Raw genomic sequence first — 19097 nt, 5'->3', positions numbered from 1 at the left:
AGTTACACGCACACGCACACACAATCTCAGTGATAAGTTGCACACGTGCACACACACACGATCTCAGTGATGAGTTAGACCCATGTACACACACGCACACACATACAAACACACACACACGCACACACTAGCACACACAACCTTGGTGATGAGTTACACGCACACGCACACACAATCTCAGTGATAAGTTGCACACGTGCACACACACACGATCTCAGTGATGAGTTAGACCCATGTACACACACGCACACACATACAAATGCACACACTAGCACACACAACCTTGGTGATGAGTTACACGCACACGCACGCACAATCTCAGTGATAAGTTGCACACGTGCACACACACACGATCTCAGTGATGAGTTAGACCCATGTACACACACGCACACACATACAAACACACACACACGCACACACTAGCACACACAACCTTGGTGATGAGTTACACGCACACGCACACACAATCTCAGTGATAAGTTGCACACGTGCACACACACACGATCTCAGTGATGAGTTAGACCCATGTACACACACGCACACACATACAAATGCACACACTAGCACACACAACCTTGGTGATGAGTTACACGCACACGCACGCACAATCTCAGTGATAAGTTGCACACGTGCACACACACACACACGATCTCAGTGATGAGTTAATGTGGGGTCGCTGACCAGGACATGCCCTGTGACCCTCGCTGAGGTTCTACGTTCTTGCTATCACCACACCTTCATGCTTCTCAACACGAGCCGTCTGGGGGGCAGACAGGGACGTGGGAGACCAGCAGACCACCTGGCTTTCCGTCCACACCGACCAAGTATGCAGGAAGCTGAAGGAGTTAAGCCACCGAATCCTGTTTCATGTTCCTTCAAACTCCTCCTAAACTCCAGTTCTAACAACACGCCAGAATGTACAATTCCAGAGAAACCCAGTCTCCTCGAATCCGTCCTTGGGAGGGCGCTAGGGCACTTGTCCACACCTGACCTGGTGCTCAGAACAGTCACCTCGGCATGTTACCTAGTCCACGCCCAGTAGCGCCAGGGCACGGTTTCTTTGGAGGTGAAAATCGTAGCTAATTCAGAGTCTGCTCCTCACTGCAACTTCTGTGCATTCATCCTAACGCTCGTGGGAACAACAGACTGTGAAATTAGGTGCGTATGACAATTCAGAGTTTTCTAAGGCGAGGGCCACCTGCCCTCATACATTTATATATAAAAAATAGGAATAATAATTTCCATTTATGAACTTTGCATATACTCAGAGATTTGCATGCATGACTTTATTTAATCCTTGTAACAGAGAAAAGTATTACCATATTTTGCCACGTATAGCACACTCCTGTGTATAATGCACACCCACATTTTTGGCCCAAACTTTCAGGGAAAAACTCTTCTGTACTACCCATTAGCACTACCCATGTATAATACGCATCCTTATTTTTCCCTCACAAATTTGGGCAAAAAAGTGTGCATTATACATGGCAAAATATGGTATATGTAAAACACTTTTAAAAAAAAACCCTTCTATTATGAAATAGTAACAGAAAGGAGAGGAAACAGGAAAATTCCAAGATGTCAGACAAAATAGCAACACACCATTTTTCAAAATAAAATAACTTCTCTAAAAATATGAGAAAAACTGGTTCGCGGAAGTTAAAAGAACCATCTTTACCATTACTTTAAAGCCAAGGCTTTACTTTTTATATTACAAGTTAAAAAAAATCATTTAAAACTCCAAAATTATATTTGATTATATTTGCATTTCCAACTTAAACAGCTGAAACAATTTAAAACAAATTTGGGAAACAAACTGAAAAAAATGTCAAACTGAACTCCAGTAAGTTTCAATCTAGACCAAGTTTTTATGGCTCTGTGATAAACCCCAGAAATAAATACAGAACAGAACCAGAAAAAGGAAAGAGGTATTTATATGGAAACGCTAACAGACCATTTCCACACTCAAAAAACTGGTGATGGTGACTGGCTATGAAATGACCACCTTTAATAAGAGCCATGTGTCATAAACTCAAAAATTAAATGAACAAAGAAATTGCTTGCTAACAACTCATAATACTTTGAGACAAGAAGTAGCAAGTGTCAAAAACATGGTAAGAAATTTGTTTTAAATTTAACATTTACAACACAGGAATATCACACATGAGATTCACATTTATCTTCATGACTGAAATATTTTAACTCAATGACATTTTGGGTAAATTTAATTAATTCTCACTGAATTGTACTAATTACCGTGTTTCCCCGAAAATAAAACCGGGTCTTATATTAAGATTTGCTCCAAAAGATGCATTAGGGCTTATGTTCAGGGGATGTCATCCTGAAAAATCATGCTAGGGCTTATTTTCCAGTTAGGTCTTATTTTCAGGGAAACATAGTAAAGACTCAAAGAAACTCTAGAAAAACTGATCAGGTGCATGAGCACGTAATATTTCAAGGGAGATGCTTCCATGTTGAAATCTGGATCTTTAGATAAATTTTATATATCACATCTAGAGAATGTAATATTTAAATGCTTTCAAATGCTATTTGTCAAATTTTAACGCTTAAAATCCATGTGTGGACCCATCATTTCAAGAAGCCATCGCCCTCTGCACTCACATCCTACGTCCTGTATAAACGCTCGGACCCTTTTCCTTCTGTGGGTAATGGTCAGTTGTGATGCGAATCAGCAAATGTTCATTGAGCAGATTCCAGGGACACACGACGGTTGCTCGTGCCACAAAGGGGACTGAGACACCACAAGGCACTGAAGTGTCTGAAAGCCAAACGCCTTTGCCTAAAAGTTTCAGTAAACCAATTTGGCAAGTCAGACTTACCCTGTAATACTCTACATCAGTGAGTTGTACTTGAATTTGAAAGAAATCATAATAGCGAAAAAATAAGATGGGTAGTAGGCTAACAGTCATTTTCAATGTACGACTCAGTTACCAAATTCATTTGAAAGCCCAGAGATATGTGAGGCCCAATGATCAGTCGTACCCCCAGCCCTGACGTCTCTTCCTGTGAGACCAGCAGCATGAGACACGGGTCTCCATACAGAGCATCTGCCATTCCCGCCCCACCCACCAAGCCAACGCTTTTCCTTCACCAGCTCCCAGAGCAGGATGCTAAAACACAGGACGTCACCACTCTCAGAGCTGATCATATTCCGTTTCTGACATTTACTATTTTGGAGCCTCATAAAGAAGTTACAAAAGGCTTCAAATGGATTCCTCCATTATGCATTACCTACTGCACAGTGTTTCAAGTGTTTCTGTTGTTTTTATGCAAAAAGATTCTGCACAAAAACAATCTTCTTTTCATCAAGTCTCTCCAAGCTGGTATTTTCCATAGCGTTATATAAACCAGGAACACTTTCCCTTATCATAATTAATTAATGTCCTAATTAATTAACCTCCGAGGGTATAATGTTGGAAAAAACAGTCCAGACTGAAGCCTGCTTGAGCCTTCAAAGGCCTCCCATCAAAACCAAGGTCTCCCCACCCAGGTGGTAATAACCCAGCGCCCTGCTCGTGCTCCCTTATCCCAGAGCCCTCCCTGACTCTGACCTGGGCTGACCTACCCCAGACGGCCAAGTGTGCACGGCCATCCAGACGGACAGCTCCCAGGCACCTGGACACAGAGCACCAGGCCACTCCCACTCGGCACGGGGCCTCTGGGGCCCCGCCCACTGCAGCCCCAGGAAAGTCTCACTCTGGACCAACCCCTCTCGCCCACTTATCCAGAAGGACACTAGGATAGCATGTGCTTCAACAGAGTGCAACTGCACGCAGCAGAATATGCGCCTTCGTTCGCACTCCCAGCAGTACCAAGTCCACAGACCAACAGCCTGGCAAATAGGACTGGGAGGAAGTCTAGAATGACGGACTGATGCCATGGGTGACGGAGCCGTGGCACCAAATCCTAAGACTTCACTTAAACAGAACACAGATTTCAGGTATTACAAATTAAACCCCGAATGGGGAAATCCATTCCAAATACATCAAAAAACAAACCTGCGGCTGATGTTCCGATAACAAAGTCTCCTGAACGCTCTGTGGGGTGACAAGTGTCTTAGGAACGAAACTGTGACAATCACTTCATCACGATGGCCATCCCCCATAACCGGAGGCCTTAACCTCAGCTGTGGGCATTTTGAAACCATTTCTCCATCAGAGCGGACGAGCTGCATTCTGACAGGACAGCCACTGAGGCTGCAGGGCTGTCGTTCAGCCCAATGAGCGTGTGACACGCCCAAACCTGCATGGGGCTTTAAGTGAGAAGGCATCACCAGAAAGTCCCAGAATGGACCCATGAAATTATCAGACAAAAGAACAAAAATTAACATTCAGTGTGCTGTCAAAATGTCTTCTAATGTCAAACATCAGGCTCGGAACAAATTAGCGAGCAACAACTCAGACTTTGGCAGTAAGCATCACATAACAAAATTGCATCACACATATTTACGTGCTAAACACTTTAAACATAAAACTACAAATGATGTGGAGCATCAAACACTCACTCACTTTATTTTGACAAATTTGGTGGACAGGCCGCGAATGGGCTTCTGTGATCACAGCTGCACTGCGCCCCACGTTGAGGTCAAAAGCTTCCAAAGTCCGGTTCCGTCCAGCAGTCAGCACAAGGTCTGTGTTGTTCTGTTAGGGAAGGCGTGTCTGGACCCACTAGGGGAATGAGCACGCCATGTGTCCCATTAGAAAATATGGGAACACTAGGCGACCACAAATGGCAAGTCCTGGTCACAACCCACGCCTACACTGGCCCCACGTCTGGGGAGAGCTGGCGGCAGGTCGAGCGGCGGGGGGGGGCTGCCGAGGACACGGCGAGACCCCTGGCAGGGCACATTTCAAGGTGGGAGACCAACAGTTCTACTTGTAGGTAAGTGCGGTTTGAGACGCCTGGGGACACCCAAGTCAGGAGATGGACTAGCCGACACATGTGTGGGAACTGGGCTCGGGAGACGGGCCTGAGACACAGATGGGACAGCAGAGCCAAGCCAGCGGCCGGTGTCCGGGGAGCAGGCTGCGGAGTGGGGCACATTCCCAGGGAAGGGTAACAAACTTCATGAATTTGGTACATGAGGGGCAATTTAAGACCTTAGCTCATGTGACCGCAGAACCACCTACCTGTCAATGTTTGCCCATAACACTGAAAAGTATGCATAGTAGAAAAAACACACTAAAATGTTTACAAACACTAAAAGTGTACCTAGTAGAAAAGTACACACAGGAGAAAGGGCACTGGGTTCGGTAATAAACCAACACCAGTGCCCACACCAGTGCCCACACCAAACACCAGAAACCACGGTTCGAGGCGACAATAATCACACTTTTCTGCCGGCTGGCTTTGGTTTGTTTTGCATTGGTTTTAGCAAAAGTTTCTAAAACATAAAATAACACATTTCTAACTAAAATATACTAGAACCTTCTGACACCATAGGTCAGTCCTTCTGAAACTTCAACTATAAAACCGTTCAAAAGAATTCAGTTTAGACTTCTGAACAAACTAAAATTTTATAAAATGAATTCCTGAAAATTATGATTTTCTTCTCAATAAATTTAAACCAATGCTTTTTAATTAAAAAGGATGATGTTAGCCACAAAAACTCACAAACTAAAGTTTTGGGCTCAATTTCCCACTCTGTAGAAAGGTGCCTGCTCTGAGCTCTGCCCACTGCTGCTTGCGAGGAGGTCAGCTGCTCCGCTAGCCACAGGCCCATGGAGACGCCCGCGGCGTGCAGAAATGTGCTGTCACTGGGCGTCACACAGGAAGACACAGGCCACAGGAGGCAGGTACATCGCCCCATGGGGCAGTGGTGCCCCCAGTGCACCCAGTTCCCTCCTGTCCTGTGAGGCCCTTCCCACTATTGGGACGAAATTCACACGGGACATGAGTTAACCCAGCTGAGCGCCCCGTGCCCAGCTCCGCACCTGAGCTCAGCCCCTCGGTGGGCGCTTTGGCGGGAAGGCTGATGGTCAGGGCGGGAGAAAGGATACAGGAGTAAAAGTCGTTCACCGCAGACAGACTGGTGACCTCGACCGCACCCGTCATGGGGAGCCTGACAACAGCTCTGCCTCTGCTCTTCGGCTTGTATCTGGAAGAAAAGACAGAGAGGGTTGGCAGTTTGGTCTCCTCCCACTACAACCCAGCATTCTGCCCAGAAAAACACTGAAACGAAAACCCATTTCACCTCTCCAATAATCACATTTTATAACACAGAGAGTAAGTGCGTCAGTTACCTTAACTTCCCTTCACAAAAGCTTCATTGAAAATATCATTACATACAACCAAAAATAACTCATCCCATCTATGAGAAAGTAAGCAAGCCTTTGTCCTAATTCTAAAACCATCATGTGTACTCACAGAGCCATCCAGGCAGTTATAAATTATTTGTATTTCCATTCAAACATAATTTTTAAATATTCCCTACCGGGTAACAGAAGCAGGGAGTGGTGGCTGAATAACATTGGTCTTGACCCCTAACAGTGATTTCACAGAGCAAACCTGCCAGCAACTCCAGTGATCTCGGCCCAGGAGTGTGTGGCTGGGTCAGAACCAAGTGGCCAGAGGGAGCAGGGGAGAGCCAGGGGCTGGCGGGGACAGGACAGGGCACCACAGGTACAGGGAGGTGAGGGGTCACAGCTGTGGGAGATGGGCTCAGGGAGGGGGAAACAGGCCACCAGCCCGTGCCCTCCACAGGCAGGCACATGCTGGGCAAGGTCCGGGGCCGTGACACACAGAGCCAGGCACAGAGGTGGGCACTCAGGGGTGACACGCGTGCAGGCCAGGACTCGGTCCAGGGGGCCACGGGGGCAGCTCAGTGCCAGCACAGAGGTGACACACAGCCCTGTGCCCAGTGCTGGAAACTGTCCCAGCCCCACAGCAGGGAGTTCAGGGAGCAGTAAGCGGTTGTGTGACTGGAGATAGCACAGATGAGGAAAGGCATTTCAAAAAGAACAAGTCACAAGAGAAGGGGACAGGGTGTGTGAGGACACAGGGCTGGACGCACAGAGCCATGGGGCAGGACAAGTGATGGGTGGTGCCGCGGTGAAGACAAAACCGCTCTGGCAGCTGGGGGAGGTGCCGGGAAGGGACACCCCTGTTTAAGGCATTCGCATCTTCAGTCAGTTGCAGCTAAATGCTTTCAACCCAACACCAAATCTGGGGCCAGGGCACAGGGGCCAAGAGCGCCTGGCCCTGGAGTGGGGGCTGCCTGCTGCGTGCACCCAGGGTCAGGGCCAGCTCAGGCTCAGAAGTGACAGGAATGGTGCAGACGCTTGGCGGTGTGTTGGTGACACCAGGCGTTTTCAGCAAATGCTACAAGAGGGGCACGTGTGGGTGGAGGGAGCCAGGCCTGACTGCAGCTGGGGGAACAGATGGCTGTGGTGACAGGGATGCAGCCTATGGCCTCACGTTATCCGTGAGAGTCCCAGGATTTGGAGCCTTAGGGTCCGAACTGTTAGTGGCCCCTGAGGCCGCACAGGGGGAGAAATCGGCTGCAGCCTGCGTGAGGCTCAGGCTTGGGACGGCCCGCCCAGCATTCCCTGGGGGACCCTGGCGGCCCAGCCGCACGGGACAGAGAAACTCCAAGTCCCAGGACGCTCACTCAGCTCTCACCAGCTCCTTGGTAACATGCGGTCCTGTTAACCATTACGCTTTGGAATTCGTCTTTAAATGTAAAGACCGGTTTTACACAGAACCCGGTAACGAAACGTGGCTTTCTCCAAACACGGAGAGGGAAGACCCCGAAGAGGAGGCCCCTACCTTCGTATCTCGTCTTTGCAAGTGTCGATGTGATAGGTGAGCAGCTGGACCTCAGGGCCCGACGACAATAATATGAAGGTATCGATATAATAAAACTGTGCGGATTGAACAGGCTTAGGAAGCAGGTCTTTGCCCTGTAATGCAAATCATTATCATTATCACAGAATAATTATTATCAATGTAAGAAAAAACACTGTCGATCTAGTAGGAAATTCTTTCATCTTAACACCAACCATCTATTTGTTCTCAATGTGTAAATATTCTTTGTTCAACCAATTTACAATTTTTGTTTCTTGCTCCTGAATACTTCTAAATGAGGTCACAGAAAATAAATGCTAACACCCTCTTTGAAAATCTGCAATTCACCAGCTCATAATGTGACTGATTGAAGCCGCGAGTCCTGTCACTGCCCTTCTCCCGCCATCTCTGTGTCTCTTTTCCCATCTTATTTCCAAATCATCTCCTAGAAGTTCAGGGAAACGGGGTTACTTTTCTCCCCAAAAGGGATGCCCTTGGCTGTTATTATTACCTCTACTATAAAATCACATATTAAAATTAATATTTAGAATTATTCCAATACTTTAGTATTAATAATTTTGCCATTTTAGACCCTGACAAACATAAGACATATTTAAGTGCACATGTGTGTACTGTGTATGTGAGCATGTGGGTGTATGGTACGTGTTATGCATGTGTGCCCATCATGTATGTGTATATATACACATGGCATTTCAGAGAATCCTCATCGATGATTTTCAGTGCATTGGAGCAAACTCCTGGTTTGCCTCGTTTGCTAGCCTCCTGGCCTTGAAGCCAGTTCCATCTGGGCAGCTGTGACCGCCTGACAGTCCCGAGATCACTGGGCTGGCCACTTCGAAATCAACAGGAATTACCCATTACCAGGCACAACGCCAGTTCCGTCCTGCGAGCTGACCACACCCTCAGTGTCCCATCCTGGGAGACCGACAGCAGCCACCTCCCGTCATGGCTCCAGCACACAGTGTTCACTGCCCCGTCGTGACCTAATAGGAGACAGACGGGAGGGCGTGACCAGGGAGAGCCGGTTACAGCGACACCAGTGAGCCACAGCCCGAGGACGTGACATACTCCATTTAAAGGCTTACTATAGTTCTGAAGGACGTGTTTCCAAAATCCACACTTTTTAAAATATGAAGTCCAAAATTCTGTGTGCATTTGAGAGTATGTTTTAAAGAAGAACCTTATAAAGTGTGAAAAATTATACAATGTATAGAAATCTGTGGGTCTCATGTGGACGCGCTTTGAAGAACTATATTCTTTTAACATTGAAGGAAAAAGTCAGAAGGATTTACTGAACATATTCATGTGTAATCTGATTATTTGTGGTGAGGGGCTGGACAAGTTTTCACTGAAGTGGAAATGGCTGGTCTCCAGGGGCGCTGCCAGGCCGGTCTCAGGCCCCCCAGCGCCGGCAGGCACAGCACCCTTGTGTTGACCAACCTGTGGCTGGCTCTCACCGTAACAACCAGTCTACTTAACATGCCCTGAAGAGCCATTCAAACTCCCAGGAACATAAATGGAGGAGTCGAGAGAGGAAGAAAAGGAAATACTGGGTAAAGGAAATACAGGCCGCTTGCTTCTCACTTCTCACAACGTCAGAAAAGAAGTTCTAAAATGACAACTGCACTCTGTCCTTTGGGCCATTAAGACCCGGGTGACGTCTTCTGTCACCACCATCATCAGCTGCTTTGGTAGACAGCCAAAACGTGTCTTATGATGTAACCCCATCTTCGTGTCAGAATAATTAAATTTACAGCTAATGGACCCAGTTACCACTAATGCGTCCCCTCCTTTCACGGAAAATTAAATCGATGCTCGGAAAGGGGGGAAGACGAGAGTGCACTGGGCAGAACACGGCCCACGTGGCTGGGTGGCCGTCCCCGTGTCCCCGTGTCCCTGTGTGCCGCCGCTCTGCGCCGCCCGGGCTCCACTGCGTCCCGGGGAAGTGGCAGCGCACACGGTGGCCGAGCTGCCAGCGCGCGGCCGTCGGGCCCCGGTCACTCCTGGCCCGACCGCCCTGCTCTTCCAGGCCAGGCGTCCCGGTCCATTACGGGACCGCGGGGCGTCCGGGGAGGCGGTGCGGGAATCGTGCCCGATCCACGCCGCTGCGCCCGCTGCTCTGACCCACGGCTTCCGGGAGCCGTGGCAGTGCCCGGGGCCGCACACGGCCGTGGGAACGAAGAGGGCAACGCTGGGTGCCCGCGTGGCGGGGCCCTGGGGGCGGGGTGGACACCGGCCGCGGCGGCGCAGGGAACTGCTCCCCTCTGCGCGCGGCCCGCGGGGCGCCCCTGTGAGGCCGCTGCGCCCGCGCGGGCAGGGACAGGGACGCGGGGACGCTGCCCCGCAGCTTCTCCCCGTGTCCGGACACAGCGAGCAGGGCCCCGATGGCGCCCACACTTGACCCCGGTATCTGAGCCACAAGCCTCGGGCACCGCAGAGGGAGCGCAGCTGTGGGCACTTGCGGTCGCCCGGCCTCGTGGCCGGCGGTCCCTCCGCTGTTGTCCGCGCGTGGATCGCACAATCGACAGGTTCCATAGCTTTCGCAGTGACTCGCAGTGTCACCAGACCATGCGGTCAGAAAGCCAACCGGGAAACAACGGAAAACCGGGAGAGACTGGTGAGCACTGTCGCAGTTCAGTGACAAAACCCGAGGAAACAGAGCAGAGGTTCACTGACACCCGGGCGCCTGAAATGCCTCTGCTGCCCTCTGGTGCGCGTTTCTGGGAGTTTCCACAGAAGTCAGGCTGAGCGGGTCACGGCTGAGCACACTGGCACCAGGAGTGACATCTGTGACCTTCTGCTGAGGATCCGTGTGTCTGAGACTCTCCAGCCACTGCCACAGGGTCCAGTGTCCAGACCCTGGGACCCACCTTACCCACCCCCGGGGGCCCTTTCCTGGACATCAGCGACAGCACCCTGACCCCTCACCCACACACCAGAGAGGAACAGACAGGGGATGTCACCGCCACGGAGCTGGGCTCCGTTCTTCCCAGAGTTGTACCCTGCTCGGCCTTCTGCACCCACCCACCCCCACTACAACTACTGCTGAACATCAGGAACAGCAAACAGGACAGGAACCCTGGCCGCCTCAGCCCTCTCTGCCCAGGACCACGCTCTCACCAGAGGGGAGCACACAAATGGCCCCCAGAAAAGGAATTCTGGAAAGGGGATGATGTGGCAGAGTGCAAACAGACGGAGAACTGAAGATTAGCAAGCAAGAGGTTCTGAGCTGAATTTCATCCTTTTATAAGAATTAGTTTTCATACAAGTCCCTAATCTTCAATGAAGTCTTAATTTAATCTTCTGGAGTGACTGAGGCCAGAATTGAACTGTCACATGCCTTGCCCTGGTGTGGGGTGCCCCAGAGTCTGGCAACAGTGCTAGACAACAGTGCTGGGTGGAAAATGGTCTCAATTCTAAGCATAAACATAAATCGCCTGCGTTAAATGAAATGCAATTATTATGATCAGTGGTTTTCAAACTGCGAGGCACGACTGGGCCGTGTCCTCAGAGGGCCTCAGCTCTCCGGGAGGGAACTTTAATTAAGCAGCCAACTTTCACCACAGTCAGAATATCCAGAATGTACTTATCTGTCTTCGCTTATGATGGAAATAAAAACACCCATTTTTCTGCTTTCTGGGTTAAACGGTGAGACATCAATCAAATTTCAAAGTTGAATTACACGAATGTGATTTGCTAGAACAGGTAGAGAGGGTAAGAATGGCTCTTTCCCCAAAACAGAAATGGAGCACGTTTTTTAAAGACAAGTTTGAATATCCGCTGCCTTTTCTTAATCCAGCAGAAGCCTTTTTTCCAACAATAAAATACATCGGGACTTGACCACAACCGACATAATTACTATTTATATCAATAGAAAGACCCGGCACGGAGTTCCTGACCTGGAGGCGCCTAGCAAGGGCATGCAGAGCAAAGGCTCAGAGCCTGGAGGAGCCACAGAAAGTTCTGGAACCCTGTGGGCTGGAGAAGGAAAGCGCTGCCGAGAAACAGGCTCAACGTGGGGGCGGGACCCTGCCCTTGCCTGGGAGGAGACCTGGAGCACTGAACCCATGACCCTCCATCCCTGTGCTGGCTCCCCAGCTCTCTAATTCACAAAAGCAGGGACTAGTGAAAGATTTGGGGTGTTCTCTGTGGGGCTTTGTTGCTGTTGTTAGAGTATCTACTAATGTAAGTTTGAGCAAGCAGCATTAGGAACCTAATGGAGAGGCAGGACGGCAAGGTTTTAGGATGGGAACCTGTATGTCCACGTTCTGAAGTTGAAACGGCCATGCTTTTAACACCGTTGCTCTCATCTCAAATCATCTTGCTTAAAAAAACGATTTGCAAAATTTAGTAGGGTATCCGTTGGACACTTGTCTCATTAGGGAGACCACCTCAGGGATGATGTAGATGCCTGATCACTGCACTGTACACCTGAAGCTGAAGCTGAACACTTACGAAGGTCAACTACAAGTTCATATGTATGTATGTATATATATATATGTATGTATATGTATATATAGATATATATCTATATCTATATCTATCTATCTATCTATCTATCCATATATATATACACACACATACACACAGTTACAAGAAGCGGAGTACAGCATTAGGAATAGAGACAGTGGAAATGTAATGGCTCTGTGTAATGTCAAAGGGGTACTGGTTGGGGGAAGGGGGTTGTCACTGTGTGAGGGATATAAATGATGAATGTCTAACTATTACATTGTTTTGTGCACCTGAAACTAAAAAAAAAAAAACTAAAAAAAGCTTTAAAAAAATGATTTGCTTTGTCACATGATACAAATGTCTATGTACCAATCTTATCAGCTTTTTCGACGTATTTCGATCGTGTGTCTGTAAACTCCACGGCACCTCTCCCTGGACTCTGCAAACCCTTTAGGCCTGACCCGGGGCACCTGCCCTGCGTGCCTGCACTGCCAGTGTCACCAGCGAGTCAGTCTGGCTGAACAGGAGCTCAGTGGAGTCTAGTTTGTTAAATCACACTGTCGAGCCCAGTTCGAGCCCTGCCTGTATTCTCCGCTTGTCTGGAAGGAAACAAAAGGTCCTTAGCAGTTAATAACCAGGACTAACAGGGGACCCACCCGTGAATTCACATTAACTAAAATTAGACACAGTCTACCTGGAAAAACAGCGGGTGTCCCAGTAAGATCAGCATCAAAGACCAGTGCCAAGTGGTTGGCTGAGCCACAGGCTAGCCGCCGTCCATCTCCTGCTTGAGGGAAATGAGAGATACCCCTTACAAAAACCACACTCACAGGAGTGACATTTGCAACAGCTGAGATGGAGAATTGTTAGTTAACCTGAAGTTCGTTTTCTGTTAGTGAGAAAACCTGAAGCAAGCAGGTGACAGCATTGGCTCACCTGCTAACACCTGGACTAACACACGCAGCCTCGTTCACAGAAGGGCCAAGATTAGTAGCTGAGGTCTCGCTGAAGCCCAGGGCACCCGCTCCAAGCCTTGGGCGTCCAGCCTCCCATGCACAGATTTTAAACTGGCGTATTTGACAAGGGAGAAATGAGTTATAGACTTCCTCCACAGTACGCAGGTGGGAGGGCACCACTTTTATGGTCACATGCTGAGTGACATGCGTGTCGAATATCACAAACTTCCTGATAATGCTACACATTGAATTGCCCAAAATTACTTTCAAATTTCTTTGGCTAGAATTTTATGAAAAACACAGGGAATTTAGCATGGTTGTAAAGAATTATGACCTTCAGGAATGCATCTAAAATATTCGGGCCCGTGGCTGGTCACACTTGTGGAGGTGGGTGGCTCGGTACCACACAGCAGAGGACAGGGGACTGGAAACCGGTCCCTCAAGAAAAAGCTCAGCTCATGGAGCTGCCTGGATGAAGCTGCCTCCTAATGTCTCCAAACTTTACTTAGAAAAATGCTGAGGGCCCAGGAAAGACTCCCAGTAACGGCGTTTCAATGCCTTTGAGAACGGAGTGCTGGCCTGCGGGGAAGGCTCCATCCAAGGGACGGACCGCACTCAGGTGACATGTCCACCTATGTGCTTTCCTTCAGCCCATCGAGGGACCAGATGACCGATCTCCAGGGGCAGTTGGTAACCATTTTGTTAGCTTCTCCTCTCGCCACAAATGACCTTCCACGAGCAGCCTTCCTGCCAGGCCTTAGACTGGAGGGGACGCAGGGAGGGGGGACATGGGGATGTGGTGAAATGGGGACACGGGGAGGCAGGTTTAGGCGAGCTCATGGTTTCAGCCTGGTGAGTGGTCTGCACGAGTTCCGCTCACACTCTGGGAAAGTGAGTCTGACTCACCCAGACCCGAGCACTGCCATGCAACTGCCAATAACCACGATTTCCGGAAACCTACTCGCCACGCACCTGAGAACTGGACGCAGCGCACGGCCGCACGGCCCTCGGCCACAGAAAGCCGCCTGCTGAGTCTGGTCGGCGGAGAATTCTGCACAGGGCTCTCCTTCCTTGAGGGAAGATCGGCGGAAACAACCATCAAGAGAGATCAGAGTGAGATTAGAAATAACAGTGACTGGAAATAAAGTGGGTTATTTGCCCGTATGAGTCATAATCTTATTCCATCCGACTTGAATATGTACGTAAACTCTTACATTCAAAACCAGGAAATAACTCTTAAAACACACTTACATTCCATAGTGCCAAAAAATGCATGTGTTTTAAATACAAAATATCAAGAATTATGTTTAATATAAAGTGCCACATATACTGTGATGATTTGGGGCAGGGTTCTCAGAGAAAACGTGTTTTACCGTCCAGTTTATACTCTTTGTGGGTGGCCATCATAATACTCATTACATAACCAACAAATGGCTTCCATTTACCATGAAAATAATCATTCGCAGTTTTTACAAGAAGCCAAAGGAAGGTTTGGGAGGAGGGGCTGGTACCGAAATCCAGAGCAGTGGCAGGACGGCCGGAGAGGGGCCAATGAGACCTGCGAGCAGGCACTGTGGACATCCAAAGCATGTTGGGGTTCAGGCAAACCCCCCACTTTACAAGTGGTGGCAAGGCCACGCCTGGGGACCAGCTAGGGCTTGGAGGCCTCGCAGCCCCTCCCCTCCTCGGGGTCCCAGAAGCCACCATGTAGCCTCAGCAAGAAACTCCACGTCATGCAGCAGCGTTGCTACAGGGTCTGAGAAATGAGGCAGCAGGAGGCAAAAAGGGACAGGAGCTGTGACCTGGGATCTCACACGCTCACTCACGTTCACACACTTACAAGCTCACGTGCTCACTCACTCACTCACACTCACTTGCACCTTCACTCATGCTCACATACATTCATGTGCTCACTCACATACTTACATGCTTACACACTCACACTCACTTGCACCTTCACTCATGCTCACACACATTCACGTGCTCACTCACATACTTACATGCTTACACACTCACACTCACTTGCACCTTCACTCATGCTCACACATTCACGTGCTCACTCACATACTTACACACTTATACAGTCACACTCACTTGCACCTTCACTCATGCTCACACACATTCATATGCTCACTCACATACTTACATGCTTACACACTCATGCTCACACACATTCACGTGCTCACTCACATACTTACACACTTACACACTCACACTCACTTGCACCTTCACTCATGCTCACACATTCACGTGCTCACTCACATACTTACACACTTATACACTCACACTCACTTGCACCTTCACTCATGCTCACACACATTCATATGCTCACTCATACTTACATGCTTACACACTCATGCTCACACACATTCACGTGCTCACTCACATACTTACATGCTTACACACTCACACTCACTTGCACCTTCACTCATGCTCACACATTCACGTGCTCACTCACATACTTACACGCTCACACACTCACACTCACAATGTACACTCACTTGCACATTCACTCGCACTCACACACGCTGACTCACTCAGTCACACACTGTCACACACTCACACTCAGCAATGCTGGTGGGACCTGCCTTGCACGCCCACCTCGCAGCCGCCCAGTGCCATCCTTTCAGTGTCACACGTGGCAGGTGTTCAGATGCCTGGACCCAGAACAGGTGTGGGGTCCCCCACTTCACTGCCACCTGCACCTGAACAGAATGGCCCGAGAGCCACAGGCACACTGAAGATGGCTGGCTCGGTCCGGACAGCCACGCTCCTCGAACAAAAACCCACCCAAAAAAGCAGAGCTCAGGTAACTCTGCGGCGCTGCCCTTCAAGGGACACAGACGTGGTCACAGGTCGAGCACATCCTGCTCCAGGCACCCAATGACACTGCGAATCGTTGATGGTGGGCAGAGGCAGGAAGGGCGACGGCAGCACCGGACACAGGAAAACTGAGTGCGGTACGCATTTCTGCACATGGAACGGCCATTCAGGCATCGATGTGATACACACAGAATGAGCAACATTTTCAATGCTCTAGCTCCAAACCCTTGTTTTAGATGATGTATTCCCACAGTGTAGGACTGGGGGCCCTGCAGGGCCCCCACATGCCCCCTTGTCTAGATAAATGGGTCGGGGATCTGCAGGGCTAGTGCACAGTCCCTCGGATGAGTGCGGGGACAGCCCAGGCCAGCCCGGGGCCGCGGGACCAAAGGGCGATTTCCCAGTCAGCAAGCACATGGCTGTTCTTTCCAAATAGTGCTGAGCGCGGTCAAGCTCTAGTTTCTCCACCCAGGTCTCACCTCAGGCAGCGCCTAGAATAACCGTCAGCTATGAACCTTCCAAAACTCAATTTTAACAAAAAGATTCCAAAGTGGTGAGGTGGTCGAAACAGCAGCATGTGTGAAATGCGACGGATGCGATAAACGCTACAGACAGGCATCTGTCCATACTGTGTACACACGAGTGTGTATGTAAACAGACATCGATGAGGCCTCATGCCGCTCTGAAAAAATTCAATTACGTAGCGAAGGGCTTTCTCCAAATCTCCTAAATTGACTCTGGGGGCACACACTAGAGTACATACCACTTGTAACTGTTCTTGCGTTCTGAGAATCGTTTACAATCATTCTTGATGTTGGTCTTTGGTGAAAACATAGTTGCACTGTAGAAAGAAAACTCACGTCACTCAAAGATTCTGAGCTCTACCGGCCCTAAGAGAACGATGCTGGACAGCTGAAACGAACGTAACTCGGACAATACTGTATACCAACTACATTTAAAGACACAAAGGAAAATAACACATACTCACATGTAAATACATAAATGCTTTCAGTGTCCCAAGTTAGTAATCAACTGAAGAATTACTTTAATTCCGAGTTTAACAGTTATTTTTCCATTTGTGTAGCTATATTGGCTATTTCAATATTAAAGTGGACTTGGGTATAAAAATTCTGGAGAATACTGTGCTATTTACTTACAAATTGTGGCTTACTAGAAAAAAACTAAGAATCATTTTTTGCAAAAATCACATAGTAAATTATCTATTGATCAAATTTTGAGATTTGTGTGAAAGATTTGTAAATCAATAAACTGGCTTACCTCAGAATGTCCCTTAAATTGAAAACAAAATATGACTCTTAGGATACTGTTTCCTTTTTGGAGAATAGTGTATATAATGATAATAGAAGTCAAATTCTATTTATGGACCCTGTTTCACAAATCTACTCAGAAACAGAGGTGAAGCGTGCTGGGCACTCATTGAACTTTCCTTTTAATAAAATGCAAACACTAAATATTGACGTCAGCTCAACAATCACCTTACAGGGCCCGCTTCTCGTATGAACAAACCGGCCCTGGAGAGCTAACTGCCCTGTCTCAGACGGAAGCCGCCAGGCCGTGCCCTGGACACGTGGTGCTGAGCATGAGTTGGGCCCGGGACAGCAGGTCCCGCCCTGCACCTGCACCTAGGCCACGCAGAGCAGAGCGACACCACGCTCGGCTTCAGCAGTGCCCAGAGCAGTTGGACAAGACGGGCCAGGGAACAGCCTGGTCCTGGGCCACCGCCGGGGTCTGTGTTTGCTGCAAGATCTGAAAGCCCCCAAGGAGCTAACACACGCCGGGACCGGAGGAGCAAGGACACCAGCCCAGCGAGGATCAGGGGAGTGTTCCACGCGGTGGACCAAGGGTAGGGCCGCTGAGCAGGGACCCACCGGGACCGTCTGAGTAGGAGCTTGGACGCAGGCAGAGCAGGGCCACCCTACCTCCTGTCCATCCATTGCATGTGCCTCAGAGATGCCACTGCATGTCCTGACCCCGTAACCCCACGTAAGGTGCTGTGACATCACCATGTACTTCAACTCCCAGGTGGCGATCAGGGCCGTCCGTGACCTGGCCCCTCCTGCCCGTGGGCTCCCACACAGGGCCCCACTCGTGACACACCTTAACACAGGGGACCCTGGGAGTCCACACCTAACACAGCAGATGGCCACACCACCCACCATCCCACAGGCTCGATCATGGGCTGGGGTGCAATTCTGTGAGGCGCAAATCCAGAACGCATCCATCCATCCTTCCTTCCTTCCTTCCATCCATCCATCATCCATGCATTGTAAGTGCTTTGTGAGAGGGTCGGGGGTCTACACAGCAGGTAATAAGCACATCGCCACACCGGCCAGTGGTCACGCCAAAGAGAAAGAGTAAAGCCGGAGAGGGCTGGGGGTGGCAGAGGCTGTAACTCTACACGAGCAGCCAGGAATGGCCGCAGGACAAGCACCACCCAGGTGGGTCGCTGGGAGGGGTGCGAGCCCAGGGCAGAGCCCTGGGGCAGGAGGGATGGCCAACCAGGGAGGGCGCTGCACAGCCACCAGGACCCCAACTTGCACCCTAAGTGTGGGGCCCCAAGGGGCTTCCAGGTACCAGGGCCATTGTGTCACTGTGTTAAGAACCTAAAGGTCAAGATGTGGGTGTGAGGAGGGTGGTGGTGTGTATGCACTTCATACAGAAAAGCCAATTAGCTTCTGAAGATGGGCCTGAACCTTCCCCAGCAGCACACAGCTCCCAGCTGGCCTGGGACCCACCCCAGCCCACCCGTGCTGAAGACACTGCATTTCAACTGCCCTACATCAGAACAGGCTGTGCTCTGAGAGGGTAGTGCGGCCAGGCCTCCGCTGCCATGTCCCTGGAGAGGACAGATGACCCCCGCGAGGTCATCTGTCAACCCCATGCCAGTCATGGACCAGGCCGGCGCCCAGGACGCACTCAGTAAGCGCTCGCCGCTGCAGCCGCTCCCCCTGTGACCACGACCTTCTGGGCCGGACCTCGGCGTCTGTCTCCCACCGTGAGGTCACCCTCAGGACTTAT

At 49.7% G+C, this 19097-nt stretch overlaps 1 protein-coding gene across 18 annotated transcripts in view; it reads right to left on the bottom strand.

The window, feature by feature from the left end:
- WDR27 (WD repeat domain 27) overlaps nt 1–19097 on the bottom strand; it is a 154393-nt gene that overhangs the window by 101179 nt on the left and 34117 nt on the right. For 16 of the 18 annotated variants that reach the window (XR_016019948.1, XR_016019949.1, XR_016019950.1 and 13 more), the window contains 7 exons: nt 16822–16899; nt 14208–14305; nt 12974–13063; nt 8689–8810; nt 7789–7922; nt 6021–6118; nt 4530–4651 (listed from right to left, as the gene is read on the bottom strand). Coding sequence is in view for 12 of the 18 variants with exons in the window: in XM_074333871.2 (XP_074189972.2) it covers nt 4530–4651; nt 6021–6118; nt 7789–7922; nt 8689–8810; nt 12974–13063; nt 14208–14305; nt 16822–16899 (742 nt within the window). In the remaining 6 variants the exon portion in view is untranslated. Of the gene's footprint in view, nt 1–4529; nt 4689–5954; nt 6119–7788; nt 7923–8688; nt 8811–12973; nt 13064–14207; nt 14306–16821; nt 16900–19097 lie in introns of all 18 variants that reach the window. The other 2 variants (XR_016019960.1, XM_088794926.1) reach the window with 2 other exon arrangements.

Source organism: Rhinolophus sinicus, chromosome 2, assembly GCF_057876585.1.
Source record: "Rhinolophus sinicus isolate RSI-liver-muscle chromosome 2, RSI-T2T, whole genome shotgun sequence".
Classification (NCBI taxonomy): Eukaryota; Metazoa; Chordata; class Mammalia; order Chiroptera; family Rhinolophidae; genus Rhinolophus; species Rhinolophus sinicus.
Note: the sequence above shows the minus strand (reverse complement) of the source record. Positions and strands in the feature narration are given on the sequence as shown.